The sequence below is a fragment of the Uloborus diversus genome, chromosome 5 (assembly GCF_026930045.1).
Source record: "Uloborus diversus isolate 005 chromosome 5, Udiv.v.3.1, whole genome shotgun sequence".
Taxonomy (NCBI): domain Eukaryota; kingdom Metazoa; phylum Arthropoda; class Arachnida; order Araneae; family Uloboridae; genus Uloborus; species Uloborus diversus.
Genome location: NC_072735.1, coordinates 98,319,798 through 98,338,025, shown reverse-complemented (window position 1 = coordinate 98,338,025; position 18,228 = coordinate 98,319,798). Strand labels below are relative to the sequence as shown.

The 18,228-nt window shown below is 34.2% G+C and overlaps 1 protein-coding gene across 1 annotated transcript in view; it reads right to left on the bottom strand.

The window, feature by feature from the left end:
- Nucleotides 1–2,319: 2,319 nt before the first annotated feature.
- The window catches only part of LOC129222763 (putative fatty acyl-CoA reductase CG5065), a 93,797-nt gene continuing 77,888 nt past the window's right edge, over nt 2,320–18,228 (bottom strand). The window contains exons 12-14 of the mRNA XM_054857292.1: nt 12,070–12,199; nt 11,689–11,816; nt 2,320–3,326 (exon numbers count right to left, since the gene is read on the bottom strand). Of these exons, the coding sequence (XP_054713267.1) occupies nt 3,167–3,326; nt 11,689–11,816; nt 12,070–12,199 (418 nt within the window). The 3' untranslated portion in view covers nt 2,320–3,166. The remainder of the gene's footprint in view (nt 3,327–11,688; nt 11,817–12,069; nt 12,200–18,228) is intronic.

The following is an 18,228-nucleotide window of genomic DNA, read 5'->3' as shown; positions in this document are numbered from 1 at the left end:
CAAAGTAGAAAAGCACAGAGAAACTTCGCTCAGGTGCAAGTGTTGGATGCTAGAAGGTTAACAATAGTAATTTTTCTGCTACAAAATATACCACTATAGTACTGGCAAACCTAACCTGGCAGCACTGTGAAGATGCTGCCAGGTTAGGTTTTCCCCACCTATAGTATCTTTTCGGCATGAGAAAACATGCTTCAAAGTAAAAAACAGAAAGGGTATCACTTTAAAGAGCAATAAAACGGTATACAAATCTATATGCTATATTGCAAGATAACTTTAAGACTTGAATGAACAATAAATTGTGTATGTTGAAGAAAAGTATGCACACATTTTAAATTTTGAAAATAAGCTTTAACATGCATATCAACCAAACATTACAACTTCTGTAAACTAATTCATAACACTTAGACATAGGGAGAAAATGATTTTACATTAAAAAATAATAATAAAGTGATTTAATTTTAAGAAGCTTTGTTATATTTGAAACCCAATCTTCACTAATTTTAATGGGATTGTGATTGTATGGAAGTATAGTTTTTTCAAGGACTCTCCAGTCTTACTTAAAGCAGATATTTTAATCTAATAAAAATATTGAATGTATGTGTAAAATTTATTAAATGTAGTGTTTTGCAAAAAAAAAAAAAAAAAAACACGCTTTCTATGCCATGCAGTTTTTACACCTTAACTATAACTCTGGCAATGAGAGACAAACCTAAGCAATGCATATATTTTGTGGAAATATTAGCTTTGATAGTTAAAATGAAATTAAGTGTTTTCAACATTGAAACAAAATTTACACAATTTATGTAAAAAACATGGAAGAAAAACTTATTAAAATAAAGGCAAATAAAGTGCAATGAAGAGTAATAAAATTTCTTTGACGACAAAACTGTACATTCACATTTGGAAAATAATATGAACGTTGGTAGGAACTGAAAGGTAACACAGAGTTAAGAGAATGCTTTTTGCATGCCATCCCTTCAAACAGTTCCAAGAGGGGGGGGGGGCAAGTGACCCCACCTCCCTAAATGATGAACTTAGTTGTTGTATTTACTATTTTGTAATTTAAACTAAAATTGCTGCAATTTATCTCTTATAATTAAATTCAGACATTCAGAACAGCGGTGGGGCTAGAATCGGCATGGCAGCAATGGCATTTGCCATAGCAAGGAAAAGGATTCCTTTATCAGCAATGACTTTCACCAATCTGCCATAGGTATTAATTTTATCTAGCTATACCAAGTCTAAGCAAGGTTCAACGGCTCTGTAAAACAGAAAAAAGTTTCTGCTTCTTTCTTCTGCTGGGTAAATATTTTTAACATTTAATCATCCTCTATACGCATATAACTTTTACAATATTAAGTCTACCACAGCGCAATGCATGTTTGTTTGACTCTATTAAAGAAAGAAGAAATAAATTGAAAAAACTTATGTATTCTTCTTTGGAAAACCTTTCTTTGAGTACAATCTATCTTTGGCATAACCAATAGGACATACATTAAGAAAAAAAATTGCTTCTAACTTGTTATTATCGAACTTATCCTGTCTCTTTTTCATTCAACAGCAAATAATGCTGTTTTTTTAGAAGGGAAAAAACTAACATAGCTGTACATATTGTACATTTTGTATTTTATCTTGAGATATGTTTACATATTAAAAAATGTTTTAGCTAAACTGCAAATAAGTTCAATTCTTACATAATTAGTGTAGTTAGCACTTAACTTACTTTAAGCCCCAAAGAATAAACAATATCAAGTTTCACCACAAATGGCATTTGAACACCAAATGATGTTCATAACATAATACATATAACATACATAAAACTGACATAAATAAAACTGAATTTCAGGCTGAAAATCTTTGACCAATGTAATGCGCGATAACTCTTGCAACAATCACTATAAAAAATAAATCAATTAATATTAAGGGGTTAATTCTATTGCTGCACATTCTCAAAACTTTAAATTCTATAAATCTATAAATGCATTCATTTTTTTCTCTAATTATGTGTCAGTGTGAAATGCATACAGAACACCTGTTATTTGATTCTATGCCTAAGCAAATCAGAAAAGTTTTAAATATTTTGATGCCTAAACTTTAAATATATATTTAAGAAACTAAAGAGTTTCTAAAAGAAACACATGATTTATTCAGGTCTACTGTTTTGATTTAAGCAGTCAATTAAGTTTATTTTAATTGTCACCCAATGTTTATGTTGAGTTTTCACTTGAGTGACATTTTACTTTCTCATACATGAATTAAATATTCAAACCTTGTTAAATCTTAATCAAATATTGACTTAACAACAATTCTTTTTCCTAATTTACAACTACAAGCTTAATACTTTCTCCACATATTTTATGCACATAATACTGACTACTAAATTATAACCTGGAGGTTAAGGGAAAGAAACCCTGAATAATTTAAAAGTACTAAAATACATATTAAATTCAAATATTTAGATTTTTTAAAAGCAAGCTAAAGCAATAATCTATAAAATGAAATTTATTTTCAATTTTATTTACATGTAGACTATTACAGTTATCTCAATTGCTTGAATTTTACCCTGTTTCATATAAAATAGAAAACTTATCTCCCACATATAATGTATTAAAATTTAAAATGACACATGGCAATGCATTTTTTACATTGTTGTACACATAATAAATGAGACCCATTCTGATTTTACACAAGTGAAAAAGGAAAAACATTTATTTAAACACAATCAACAAAAAAATAAATAAATACTGCAAAAAAAATTTAAATATATTTGACAATATTTTCTTTCAAATTCTAAAGAAATTCAAATTATCATTTATTTGAAATTTCAACAAGCATTAAACAATACGCTTTTGCATTGAAAAACAATAGGTAATAAATTATAACAACCCAAAATAAAATGGATTGAACATTAACAAAATCATTTGTTTCAATGAAAAAGCATTTTCACAACCATAATTTCCCCAATGCTTATAGAGAGTTTTACTTCATTGCTAACGATCAGACTGGATCTACAAACAAGCATTGGATTGTGAATTAAACTGCAATTGCATTAACCTAAATGATGCTAGAATTTCAGTTTTGTTTAGAATTGACTAAAGGATAAAGTGTTCAGAGTGAAAAATTGCAGAGTGCACCAGCCACTTGAGTCTGCTATGGCAAAGAATTTTCAGGAGTTGATGATGGATTTAGGCAGCATATTATAAAATTTCACCATCATTGAAAGAAATACAAACCACAACTTACGAGCACCATTATAACGCATGAACACATATTTCCACATAAACACCATTAAGACCATGTGGCACAGCTTAGTATACAAATATATCCTGTAAGAGAAAATTAATACTTTTAACATAACACATTGGATATAATTTCTAAAACAAAATGATTAATAGACTATAGTAGGAAATGGTGAAGCAAGTTCAGGTGCCATATTGCTCTAAAGAAAACCGCAAAAAGCATTGTGACTAGTTTTAAAACTTATTTCCAAAGATTTAGTTTGCAGTTACATTAAAAAAAAAGTCCACATAAATCAGTTTTAGCTTGTAGTTCAAAAACACAAGTAAAAAAATGATTTCATGTATAAATAAATTTAACAAAAGCACAATTTGAGTTACAAGTAATGAAGTCAATTATATTTTTCAAAACAAGTGCCATTAAATGTAAAAAATATAATTGAAAAAATAAAATTATGCAGATATTGATGCACACATATTTATTGAATTATCCATAATTACAGGACTTCCAGTAGAATTTTAGTTTGTCCCCAGGGGTAAAAAGGGAGATAAAAAAATCTAAAAAATAGGGGACCAAAAAAGAATATATCTGAACATTTAAAGGTTAAAATTAGGAATCCATAGATTAGTCAACAGTAATCGGTCATACAGACAATTACTTACAATCTAGAGAGACTATTAAATCAAGAGTGTCCACTGTCTATCCCCCCTACCTCCCCAAGGTTTGTGGGACATCATCTCAAATGCTAAAGAGTCCCTACCTCCAAATGATATCAAAACCAGGGTTGGGTTTTGGACTGTCCAAAACTAGTTTAGGACAGGGCAGGTAGTTTTTAACGTCAAAAAGTATCCGAAAGTGTCTTAAGCTGTCCAAAAGTATTCTAATGCTAAAGGAGTGTAATCTAATCAATTCATATTTACTGTAATATTCATAATGCAGAAATATAAATATAATTAAGCTTTAATTAATGAGTATTTGATAATATTTTTCTCCGAAATGTTCATTCCAAATATATTTTAATTAAAAAAATTGCCAATAACTCTATTACATAAAAATTTCCTCATGTAACAATTGGTGGAGTTATGAAAGGAAATTCACAACACTATCAAGACAACTAATTTCAGTTCTATTCATAACTCAAAGGAATGTGATTAAATGTGCAATATTTAGGTGCAGCAAAAAAAAAAAAGCCTATTTTTTTAAATGCTTTTTGTATATAAGTTTTACATTATGATTGAACAAAAAATAAATAAAAATAAATCATAGACTAAAGAGCTATAAATTGATGATTAAATGTATGCACTTATGAACTAAAAAAAGAAATTGAACAAGTTTTAAAATATATTTTTAATACAATGCACAAAACTACAATGCGTAACTATAATGAACAAAAACAACAGTAACTAGTCAATTTTTAGAAACAAATCATTGGCATCTTCCCTCAAGTAGTTATACGATAATTTAGTTTTAAATCATGAAATGGCACCATAGTCAAGATAAGAAAATCTTCACAAAACTGTAAAAGGCTCACAAATATATATTTTTCAATTCAGTTCAAAAATTGTCATTTATTGCATTTAAGATAATTATTGCACTATATTTTGAACAGTTTCATTTGCACACATGCATAAATGTCTAAAAATTTGGTTACTATTATGTAAAAAAAAAAAAAAAAAAATACAAATTTAAATTTTTAATGAATTATGAATTTTTAACTTCTATGTAACTAGTTTAGAATCAGCTGTATAAATAAGTTACACATATATTTATACTGGAATGTTCACATTAGTGATGGGCATAATCGAGTTCTCATAATCGAATCACTCGATTATTCAAGATCATTCGAGAACTCGATTACGACGAGTTCTCGATTATCGTATCTCGAGTTCTCGATTACCACTTTTCGAGTTCTCGAGCGATGAACTTCTCGAGTTCTCGATTACCACTTTTCGAGTTCTCGAGCGATGAACTTCTCGAGTTCTCGATTATCATTTTCCGAGTTCTCGAGCGATGGACTGCTCGAGTTCTCAAATATCACTTTCCGAGTAATCGAGCGATCAACTGCTCGAGTTCTCGATTGCCACTTTCCGAGTGCTCGAGCGATCAACTGCTCAAGTTCTCGCTTTGAACTTCTCGAGATCTTGAGTTCTCGAGATGTTGAGTTTTCGAGATGTTGAGTTCTCGAGATGTCAATCACTCGAGCAATGTATTTTTCGACCGATTTAATAATCGAATGAACCTCTCAATATAGTTGACTTCTGATAGGGGTGCCCACCTAGAAAGGGAGGGGGGGGGGGGAGGTCATGGCGTAGCCTGTGCCATTGACATTTTTAGGAGCGGTGTTTTAAGGGGTATTTTTCATTTTTTGGGGGGCTCTGCGATATTGAGGGGGGTGCGTCTTTGACCTCAGGGAGGTACCCCTGCTTCTGAAGTGATTCAGTTGCAGGGGCGGATCCGTCATTTAGGGGGTCAGAGGACTGGCTTTGAAAAGTTAATGATTTTACTTATGAATGGGCATAGTTTTTGTTGGCTTCCGAAAAAATTTGCATTGTACCCTTCCCCCAGAAAAATTTGGAGTGACTGACGGGCTGCGCTGAGGTGCCCACAGGGAAGGTGGTTCATAGCGCTAACTGCGCCACTGAAATTCTTAATGGATGTTAGCCTTTTTTAGGGAATATCCTTCTTGAGGAGAGAGGGTGTTTTGAGGGGTATTTTTCTCTTTTTTTTTGGGAGGGGGGAAGGAGGTCTCCGCGATATTGAGGGGGGTTACCCTTGACCTCAGGGCGGGTGGATACCCCTGCTTTTGAAGTGTTTCAGTTGCAGGGACGTATCCGCCATTTAGGGGGTCAGAGGGCTGGCTTTGAAAAGTTAATGATTTTACTAATGAATGCGCATGGTTTTTGTTGTCTTCCGAAAAAATTTGCATTGAACCCTTCCCCCAGAAAAATTTGGAGTGACTGACGGGCTGCGCTGCGGTGCCCACAGGGGAGGTGGGTCATGGCACAGACTACGCCATTGAAATTCTTAGTGGATGTTAGTCTTTTTTAGGGAGTATCCTTCTTGAGGGGGGAGGTCCTGATTTTAAAAGGTGTGCCAGCACACTTGAGGAATAGATACCCTTGCGATCTAAATGGTGTTATTATCAAATAATTGTCTCTCGAATGTTTCATTCGAATATTGTTATAATTGAATGTATGCTGTCGAATGCTTGTTTATTAAAAGATCCTTTGGGATGCTTTGGTAGTCTAATGATATGTTTGTTGGAAGTGAAGGTTGGGGGCGCTAATAAGGTTCTAACTTGAGAGGCATTAAAATTAAAATTATATTTCAGGTAGTCAGTAAAAAGCGGAATACTTAAGTTGAAAACCTGAGGGAACATTTTCCCCCTTACGTCCACCTTCGACTATACCATTTGGTAATGATACAAGTGTAACAGGTGTTAACAAACATTTTAGAGTCCAACTATACACATTACTGCAGACACGTGTTTTGGGGTTCCAAGGAACCCTTTTTTTTTCAACGCAAAATGAGATTGTGGATGTAGGGACATTACTGGATGTCTTTAGGGACCATTTATTAATTACGTAAGGGTCTTGAGGAGGAGGGGATTGGAAAAATGTCTATATTTTTTGGGGGGGGGGCGGTTCAAACCCATTCTTTTGCAATATTTTCCAAGTCGATGTTTTACATTTGAAATTGCGCGGTCAAGTGATTTATTTTTTTTCAGGGATTATACATTTCATTTGCGTCTGGAAAATAAATAACGTATTAGGATAAGCTGTTTTTAATTTGTTTTACAAAGAATGAATAATGTTAAACATAATAAAAGAATCGCACTATGCATGGCAAGTTTTATTTTTAATTAGTATCGCATCATATACAAAAAAATGTCGAAAAAACATTCAGTCTAAATTCCTACTTTCTAGTAAATATTTAATTACACAAAAAAGTTTAATTTAATAATAGTAAATTTAATTTCAATTCCAGTGATGTTAGATTCGTTATTTTATTATTTTGAAAAACGAAATGGAATCTTACGTAAGAATAGCGGGAGGGGTTTGAAAAATCTTCCGTACCCTTACATGGGGGGGGGGAGGGTCAAAAATTGCCAAAATCATCCTTACGTAACTAATGAATGGCCCCTTACATGCAAAAGCTTACTATTTTGTTGAAAAAAGAGCACCTTAAAACTCCAAAACAATGTTTCTGCAGTACTCTGTATATTTGGGATACAAAACGTTTGTTATTTCATGTTACTTCTCGGCACAAAGGTATTTATTTATTTCTTAATAAAACAAGTTTTACTTCTGTAGTTTCTAACGGTAATTCCTTCTTATGGGTGCAAATAAGTTTTGACACAAACAGTGGGATTGTAATTTTTAGGAGATTTTGTCTCTTTTGGGGGTATTGCTCTTGGGGAAGAGCTTCATAGGTGTCGCGCCTTCGCTCTTGGGATGGATAGATTTGGAATGATTTTAAAATCGAATGATTGCTTTTCGCTTGCTTTATTCGAATGGGGTTATAGTTGAATGTTTGGCGTCGAATTTTCGATAATTGAGAGATTTCATAATAATCGAACGATATTTTTCGAACGAAAATTGTTAATTATCATATGAGCGGATTTATGGAGGGGTATGCGTTGTATGAGTGGCGGATACAACGGGAGGGTCATGAGGGTCATGACCCCCTCCCTCCCACCCTAAACCTACAGTATCCGTACGCATTGTGTTCAAACACTTCATGCATAAAATGCAAACGATGACAGTATCTTTTCATTTCATTAATAATTTTTTAAAGTAAATATTTGAACTACTACTTCTTTTCATTGCTCATGAAATTAATTTGCAACGTTTATCTCCAATTAGGTGCCTTATTCCTAATCGAGTTGATGCTTTTTATTGACTCCCAAACACGTTCAGACATTTTTCGTATCAAAAATGGGAATTTCGTACATGGGGGTGGGGGTGGGGGCTGTCTTCAACACGACCCCCCCCCCCATAATGGTTTTCTGTATCTGCCCCTGGTGTGATTCGGCGGTGAAACGCTTTCCATACTGTTTTGAACTTGACAGTTATTAAGATTAAATATGTACAATTTTTATTAAAAAGTGAGTGATAATGATAATATGGGCGGGTCTTTGGGCGACACTAGCAGGTTTAAACTTGAGAGTTGTTAAACTTAAAAATATATTGAGCTAGTATTGCACAAACTGTGTAATTGAGAATTTAAGGTGGTCTTAGCTCGTTTTCGGATCATTGTTTCTTAGGGGGAGGGGGAGGTGGAATTGTCATAAGAGGCGCGCCATTGCTCACAGGAACAGACGAACACCTCTGTCATTCTATAAGGTTTCAGAATCAAATAATTGCTTCTGAAGTGCTTTTTTTTCGGATGGGGTTATTCAGAGAGCACACTTCGTTGAGATAAAGGTTTTAAAACGATTGTTAACGCTGTGACAACCATGTCAAAACGTTTGTGAAACGTTTTAACGCAATGTGTTTATAATGCAGTGGTGCTCATCCCCCCCCCCCCACCTGGCGATGACAATCATCCCTCAAATGCGACGAAGAACCCCCAGAACGAGAGCCCCCTAAAATAAGACGAAAAGCCCTCTTATAAGTTACCCTCTCTCTTCAAAACTTCAATGGCGCGGTCTGCGCCATAGCTCTTCCCCCCCCCCCCCCGCCCTCTCTCTCGTGGGAAACCTTGTATAATATATTGCTTGTTGTCGAATGTTCGGTTATCGAGCGTCTCGGATAATTTGAAAATCCAATACGTAATCTGCTTTTCAGAGAAACTTGGTAATCAATTTGTCCTTTTTGAGGACCAGGGCACGGAAAATGAAGCGCAGCTACGAAACCTTAAATTCCAAAATGGACCGTCGCGAACCAAAGCATTTTCAGCAGTTTTGCCTCAATACACTTTACAAAAAAAAAAACTCATAAAATTAGCACATCAGTTGACTCCAAATTTTTAAGTTGAGTAAATAATATACTAATCAACATTTATGAAAATATAAGGAATATGACATTAAAAATATAAGGAATGTGACATAACCAGAAGCGAGTAAAACAAGAAAAACATTTAAATTCAACTACGCACGCAAAAATAAATGCTACGCACACAAGAAGTCACAAATATCTTGCGCATGGAATTTAAAAAAAAAAAAAAAAAAAAAAACAATAATCTGTATAAAATATAATTTTTATTAAAAAAAGGGTCAAAGAGTGGAAGCTAAAACTAATCCCACACGATAATCTTCAATATTTCTTTTTAATGCATTCAGAAACATTTCAACTTCACTCCCTGCGCTTTTAATTACATATTTAAGTCAGCGAATGAAAAATAAAAATAAAAAAGAGCGAATCAAGAAAGAAAAAAAAAATCATGAACTTCAATACACTTCAAGCCACACCTGTAACTTTCAATGCGCCGGGAATCCCAATCTTCTGGAAAACACAGCCAGATATATTTTACCCTCCCACCTCATGTATCAGTCAGACTAATATAATTCTACTAACAAGAACACACACTCACACACACACACACACAAAAAAAAAAGCAAAAGCAATAAACAAGAATAAATGAGTCCTTTTGCGCAGAGCAACGATTCCCCTACTTGTTTACACAATTAACTTCATGTTTGAGAGATCGAAACCGTTCGAAATAATCACGTGATATCTGAGAATCATTACTTTAAATGCATAGCCGTTCGAATAAATCACTCAAAATGATTGTAAAAAAATAAAAATCAAGAAATCAACCCGTTACACAAATTGAGATCGAAGGGAGAGGGGGTGATAGCGTATCATTTCAATCACTCCGGGGAATCCCCCTGAGGGCCACCAAGAGTCAAGGGACCGTTGCCAGGTTTTTAGCCGCCACCCATAAACTTATAAAAGTTTATACTACTCCAAGCCGGGTCGTCCAAATGCCGGGCTCCTAGATTCTGATAAGCTAACAGTAGTGTTGACAAGCAATGAATACAATAACTTCTAAAAGCCAGGAGGGTTCGCCCCTTATTATACCCCTAAATGATAGGCTTAATGGCACATTCCTATTTTGAGCGTACCCCTGCCAAAACAACTCGGGAATTCAACTGTTCCAAAAGTTAAGGGTATCCCCCCCACCCTCTTTCGCTGGGCGATATGGCGCACCCTATCAAATGTTACGGGGCATCCGTCTAGAAAGAGCTCCCCCCAACTCCCGAAATGAGATTTCAAAATCTCTCAAAAAATCACTTCTAAAAATTTCAGTTTCGCAGGCTGCGCTATGGACCCCTCCCCCCTCCCGAAAATGAGATTTAAAGAACCCTCTCAAAAAACTAGACCTCAAAATTTTAGTGGCACTGGCTGCGCCATGCCCCACCCCTTCCGAAAATGAAATAAAAAACACTCTGAAAAACCGGCCAATGGCGCAAGTTGCACCATGCCCCCTCCCCCTTTTTAGTAAGCACCCCTGTAGCAGTAAACTCAATTCTGGAAAAGCTCAGAAAATGAACTACTTGAGTACTCGATTCAAACGTCTCGAGATCTCGATTTGAAACATCTCGAGATCTCGATTAAAAACATCTTGACATCTCGATTCAAAAGATCTCGAGAAGTCAATCGCTCGAGTACTCGATTATAAAGATCTCGAGAAGTCAATCGCTCGAGTACTCGATTATAAAGATCTCGAGAAGTCAATCGCTCGAGTACTCGATTATAAAGATCTCGAGAAGTCAATCGCTCGAGTACTCGATTCCAAAGATCTCGAGAAGTCAATCGCTCGAGAACTCGATTTCAAAAGGTCTCGATTATCAATCAATCGAGTGATCGACTTGAAATGTTCTCGATTATCAATCACTCGATTATCAGAAGTACTCGATTCCCGAGATCTCGATTATCAAAAGATCTCGATTATGCCCATCACTAGTTCACATTGAATAAATATTCAATATGAAAAACTGCCACATTTTGTTCTGTTTTTGAAATTTTCTCACAAAATAGTTTCTCTAAAAATGTAGTTTTGGACACAAGGGTTTTCAACAGGATGGTAAAAACCATGGTATTTACCGTACAGTTCAAAACCTTGCCAACCCTGATCAAAACCTCTCTAAAATGAACCCTGCAAATTTCAAAAGGGCAGTCTGCACCATGAACCTCCTCCCCTTTATGGGTATCTTGCCTAAATAATTCATGAGGATTATGTAAAAGAGCAAAAATAAAACATTTATTGCATTTTTCTAATGTGAACATTCTTCCAAAAGCTTAACTATGCAAAACCTTTTTTTAAAAAAAGTATACTCTCAATTTATAAATAAGACCTTACATTAACCATCTTGCAGGTCTTGACGAGATATCTCGTCCATTTAACATGCAATTCTGGGACTGTCAAACCGCAAGGGGGTTGAATATAATATCACCGATTGTGGTTATGCACAATAAATTTAAAATATGAATTAGGTAATCCTACCTTTTTAAACCTTTTCTAGCTGAAGGAAGAGAAGACAACTCCTCTTTAAGAAGAAACTGTCGTATACCTAATATATAATCTTCTAGGTAAGTTGGCCAGTGAAGGGCCTGAATGTCAAAATTGAATTCCTAGAACAAATTATTGAAAGACAAAAATTATTAAATTGTTCATCATATCTACTTTTGAGCAAAAAAAATTTCTTACAATGCACAAAATTTTAAAAAAGAAAAAAAAAAGTGAAATTCATCTTTAGAGTAAAATTTCAACTTTCAATTTAATAATATTTTTTAAAAGAAAGATAATTTTTAAAAAATAACAAATACAGCATCATATTTTTTAATGGAAATATTTTTTGAGGTTTAATTTTTTAAACTTCATTACCCTTTTATCTTCTGCAGGTAGTTTTTCCTGTAACATCAAAACATTATTGCAACTGAAAGCCCATTCATGCGTAGTGAAATATTCCAAACATTGTATTGCTCGATGAAGCTTTTTATACAAAGGAACAAGCCTGAAAATGAAAAACAAATTGCAAAAGCAAGATAAAAAATACAAAAATATATTTTAAATAAATTAATAAGTAAAATCACTTTGTTCAATTAAATCCCTTAATATTGAAAGTCATTTATTGCTATACTTAGCAGTGATGTAAATTATTTTACCTCATATATGTACAGTCGATTCACACTGAAGTTTGGTAACTCGAATATTACTATTAATCTTTTTTTTTAAATCATGTCGTGACCCCTTCGTTTTCAATTTCATGTTAATTATTTTCTTTAGCTTGATGTTTCTTTTAAATCAAAAGTTTCTTCTTACAGTTGACTCAAAATTTGATAGCTAAAAGTACAAAAATTTACTTCATCTTCTCCTGGAATTTCTGCACAATAGATCCAAAAAGGAAAGGAACAGCTCTTGAAGCGGTTTACTATAATAAAGGAGTAACACTTATGATTTCCCTTCTACCGTTTGTACTCAATGCCTAATATGAAGCATCAGTAAGAAACTATTTCCAAAAGCATGGCTTCTTTAAGGATACATACATTGCCACAGAAATTATTGAAGTTGAACAAAGAGCAATTAAATAAATTGATGATGCAGAATGCAAATTTATAAAATTTGCTTAAAAGATCGAGATTGTCACTAAGAGTTTATACAAAACATGGAAGAAAGTGAAAGTGGTGCTGAAGAAGAAAAGTTTGTGAAGGAGCTAGAGCAGGGTTCATACTCAATTTCAGAAATAAAATGAAGGAGTTTTGGAAGAGTTTTGAAGGAGTAAAATGAGATTTTGAAGGAATACTAATGGGCTGTCATTTAATGATGCTGCACTTTTTTCCACATATTTGGCCCCCTTCCCCCTTTGCCACAAAGTGTCACACTTCACCAACTCCTCCTCTTGTCACATGTCATATTTTTTATAAACATATTGTTACAATAACTGTGTGATGTCACTTTTTGTCACCCTCTCTCTTCCCCTGGTTATAATTTTATGAACTCGTCTTCCCCTCATAGCATGACATCACTTGTGGATGACCCTTTCTACAATATCATAACTGCGATTTACTAAACAATTGAATTTTTAACCCAATCACTTAATATAGTACATCTGCTTATGTATTTTTAAATATTTAAATAATAACAATAGTCAACACTAAAATGCATCCAGCTCAAAAATAGCAATATTTCCAAAGTATTTCGCCTCACTAAACATGAAAATCACCATTAGAAGTTGTGATTAGCACTAGGTTTCAAGTTACCAAGTCAACTAGGATAATGAGTTCTCACTAATGGTCTTTTTCCTGATAGAAACACCCCTATGGGGCTGATACTGTCTGCTAAAATTCGATCCCAGGTTGGGATAGAAAATCTCACTACATAAAACCAAAATGTACTTCAAGAAATTTAAACTTTGGGAAGAGAAATGCCCAAAATCAGACTTTAGTAGATACACCCACTTCTGCTTCCACCCATGCTCATTTTGCTCGGACTGGAAATAATGACGAACTTTGTGAAAGCTGTGAACAAAGAAAAGTTTCTAATACTTAAGAGGAAAATTTCCAAATATTAAAGCTAAGGTTAAGGAGAGAGTTTTTTACGACCCTTCAAATACGCACGATTATGAAAATAATAGTTTTCGAAAAAATATTGCAAGGGGAGAAAAAAAAACACGCAAGAAGTCTTTAAGGGTGTATTACAAGTATTTCTAAGCAGCAGAGAAGATGAGAACTAAAAACAATTGGTCAAACAATCCCAAGTGAAGTTCTGTGACTATTGATGAATGATTTGTCTCTAAAACTCTATTTTGTTCACTTCTTCCAGGATATTTTGTTTAAAAACTAAAGCAGTGAGCATGAGGAAAGGTTCCACAAAGATATCTTTACAATGGAGCGAAGATATCAGGGTCATTGGGCTGAGTTAATGCTCACAAAATGCTGCTGAACTATTACAGAAATGGTCCCTCTTTGATGCACAAAAGCAATCAAAAATGGAGCGTTTACTGCAATAAGCCAAAAGCAACTACTGCTTTCCAAAAAAATAAGCATTTTAAAAATGGAACAGGACTTATTTAATAACATTTATTGCACAGGATCTTTTTTTTTTTTTTTTCAACATTACCTTTAAATCAATGTGTGGTTGCTGTGCATCTTTCTCCAATGGGCTTTTATGTATCTTGAAAACAAGAGTTTATAAAAAAACTCACTAGCATATTCGTTTTTCTCGACCCAAAGTTAGTAGTAGGAATTGACTATTTATGACTAGGATGCAGACAAAAAGTTATTTTTTGTTGACTAGCAAATTGGACCACCTGGCTTTTTCTGCTGAGAGTGTGGTGGAGGTAAAAACAATAATCATAAAATTTAAAAAAAATAGCCAAGCACCATTTAAACATGTTTTACTTCACTGGTGAAATGCCTTGGTCATCTTATAATCTTTTCACCTTCAACTTTTATGACTTCTATGATCAATTAGCAAATCACATCTTTATTTAAAAAAATAAAATAAATATACGAGTTTACATTAAAATCGCCCTTATGACGAATTTAAGTTGTCGATTGAAGTATTTTAAGTTACTGTCAGAGGGAGATTATGCAGTCTTGAACTAAAACAGAAGGAGTTTTGAAGGAGTTAAAACCAAAATGAAGGAGTTTGAAGGGCCCTTCAAAAAAATTTCCTAAGTGAAGGAGTATTGGAGGAGTTTTGAAGGAGCATACGAACCCTGTAGAGGGTTTTCTTTTTCATTAATCACAAAACTTGATTGCAACTTAAAATTGCAATTATCTTTAAAAATGAAATATGAATAAAAATTAGAACTTATTTTGATTTTTGTTTTGTTCTGAATGTTTTAAATGAAATTGTGGACATTTTCCTTCACAAAATAATTATTCTCTTTCGTAATTTTATCAGTTATCGAAATATTAATTGAAATATCCTGGGTCTTCTTCAATAAAATGTAGGAAACTTCAATTAGTATTAAGTTGAACTTCCAATTTGACAAATGTCCATTGTGCAATGGATATTCATAAAGTTCTTAGAGGATGGTGTCCAAGTATCAGAATTTTTGATTAAATAGAAAAGAAATTCAGACAAATCGACACTACTCTCTCAGAGTTAAATGTTTGATTGTGCCACAAGGCTGAACATGAGTGGAAAAGCATGGTTTATGCCTATGCATAACTAAAGCATCTACCCAATTTGCATCATTATCCAAAATGACCTATGGTATATTGCTGATGAAATTACTTAATTGTGTAGTCAGGGGTGTTCTCCAGGTATTATTAAGATATATTTGCTTTAGAAATGTTTTCTAGGTTTTTTCTGAGGCTGTTGGTAAAAACTACTCTGTGGAAGAGCTAGTTATATCAAGTAAATGATGCATTTGAAAACCATTACAGGATGCTAGCTCTGATGAAAATTTGACAAGTATTTGTAAGATACACAGTCAATTTACGATAACTTGAAATCCAATAATTCGAACATTACTATAACTCGAAGTTTTTATCAAGTCCCGCCCCCTTCGTCTTTAATTCCATGCTAATTATTCTCAATGTCTCGAAGTTAACTTCCCTTAACTTGAAGTTTTTTTTTTTTCAAAGATGACTCTAAATTTGTTTTGAAAGAATGAAAAAGAAAGAACCAAGTGACTATGAGAGAAAAATTAATTCACTTTCACTTGCAATTCCTGCACAAAAAGCCTCTAAAGCAAGAAGAGCACCTGTTGAGCCAACGTGGGATAAAGGAGTTACACGTCCGGAAATGAGTTAGCTTGTTTTGTTTTGTTGAACTGTACTGTTTACACTTTGACATGTTGCAGGACTGCGAATTTACTTTTAAGCTGTCAAGTCAACTGATTGTATCTTTTCTCAAAAGTTGACTTAAGTTAAGATGCGTTCCCCTTCATTCTTTAGTTTGATCATTTGCTGATAAGTTCCTGAGAGACATAGTGAGTGTTCTTTACTATTAAAGATGTCTCTGCAAGTACTCTGTCAGTTAAATCAAAAGAAAAAGAGAAACTTCTAAAGTGGTAGAATTCCTTAATCCGATTTTGAAACGAAAGAAGATGTGCACCTTTCCTGAAGTAGAATCAGCTCTATTCAAGTGGTTCCAGCAGCATCGAAATCAAAACCATGCTTTTAATTTTTTTCGCTCAATATTTTCTATTTTTGATTAAACTGTGCATATTGTGCTTAAAAACTTTTAAGTTCTATGATTTTGTCTGTTATATGTACATATTAATTAAAATATTCGATGGTTTTTCTTTTAAAATGTCAAAAACCGAAACTAGCGGTAAGTCGAACTTCCGATAAGTAGCAGTTTTTCGTCGATTTCTTCAGTTCAAGTTATTGCGAATTGACTGTATATAGCACTATTTGCAGTAGATTTTAGTACATTAGTTCAAACATAGTACAATGAATGCAGAAAAAAAACACTGCTATAATTTTTCTCAACAGCCAAACGGGAACAAAACTATTATTTCTGTGCTCTGCAGGGGTATTGGTAATGTGTATATGCTATCACTGGCATTTAGAGCAGTTGAATATTGACAGACTATTTTTGCAATAAAAAACTTTCTTAAACAGAACATGCAGAAGCTGATTATGCAGAGAAAACACTCACACAGAACCCAAGATTTGTTTGTCTGCTTTTTGTTTATTCCATTGAATGAAGCAGCACTTGGAATGGAAACTAATAAGCAGGTTGTTTTTTTTTTTTTCAAGCTCCGTTTTTACAGAAGGAAAGCCAGGTATACTGCACATACCCCTCTTCAAATACTCAGTTACTGTCGAGTCCAATCTGAACTACAGACATGAAAACTTGGCTGTCTCTATCGAGTCTCCTGCCAAATGTGAATTGAGAAGTGTTATTCGTTTCTTGCAAGCAGAAGGTAACAGGGCAGCGGAAATTCCTCGAAGACTAAGTCGTGCATATGGAGACAACTTATTGAGTGCTGCTGTTGTTCGTAAGTGATGCCGAAAATTTAGAGGGCAGAACTAATGTGCACGATGAAGGGGGTCAAGGACGCAAGTTTGTGGCTACAGATGACCTTGTTCAACGAGTCAACAAAGTGGTTAAGGAAAATCGAAGATTCACGATAAATGAATTATCAATACAATTTCCAGAAGTTTGAAGATTGTCCGTACATTATATTGTTATAGAACGGTTGCGCAACAGAAACTTTGTGCTCGCTGGGTCCCGAGGATGTTGACTGACAATCACAAAACTCTCCGGATGGGTGCAGCTTTGTCATTTCTTGAGCGTTACAAATGTTGATGAAAATGATTTTTTGAAATTCATTGTGACAGGTGATAAAACATGGGTTCAATATGATGCTCCCGAAACAACAATTGATGCAATGGGTGCAAACTAATTCACCGAACCAACCCATAAAATTCAAGCAAACCCTCAACAACCTCAAGATTATGGCAACTTTTTTTGGGACCAAAAAGGTGCGTTACTTCTAGAGTTTATGCAGCCGGGAACAACAATTACAGCAGATTCTTATTGTGAAACATTTAAAGCTTACCGAGAGCTATTCAAAACAAACGAAGAGGCATGCTGACTTCAGGAATTGTTCTGATTCATGATAATGCCCGCCTTCACTGCGCAGGTCTAACCCAACATCTCCTTCAGAAATTTCATTGGGACATTTTTGAAAACCCAACACATAGTCCCGACCTAGCACCGAGTGACTTTCATCTTTTCCCAGAGCTGAAGCAGTGGCTTGGGGAGCAGCACTTCCAAACTGAGGTGGAACTCAAACACACGGTCAAAAATCACTTTCAATCATTCGGCAATGTTCTAGGAAGAGGGTATAGAAAAGCTTGTGCACAGGTACGACAAATGCCTAAATCGTCAAGGTGGTTATGTGGAGAAATAATATGCATTGTACCATACTTTTGATAGCAAAATCTTTTCTGTATATTCACCTGTTTTTTTTTTAAATAGCCAAATGAAACATGAAAAAAAAAAAAAACCTCGTATAAGGGTTGCCCAAATTAAAAGGGGACAAGTGCGATAACGTCAGTATGAATGATTTGATTA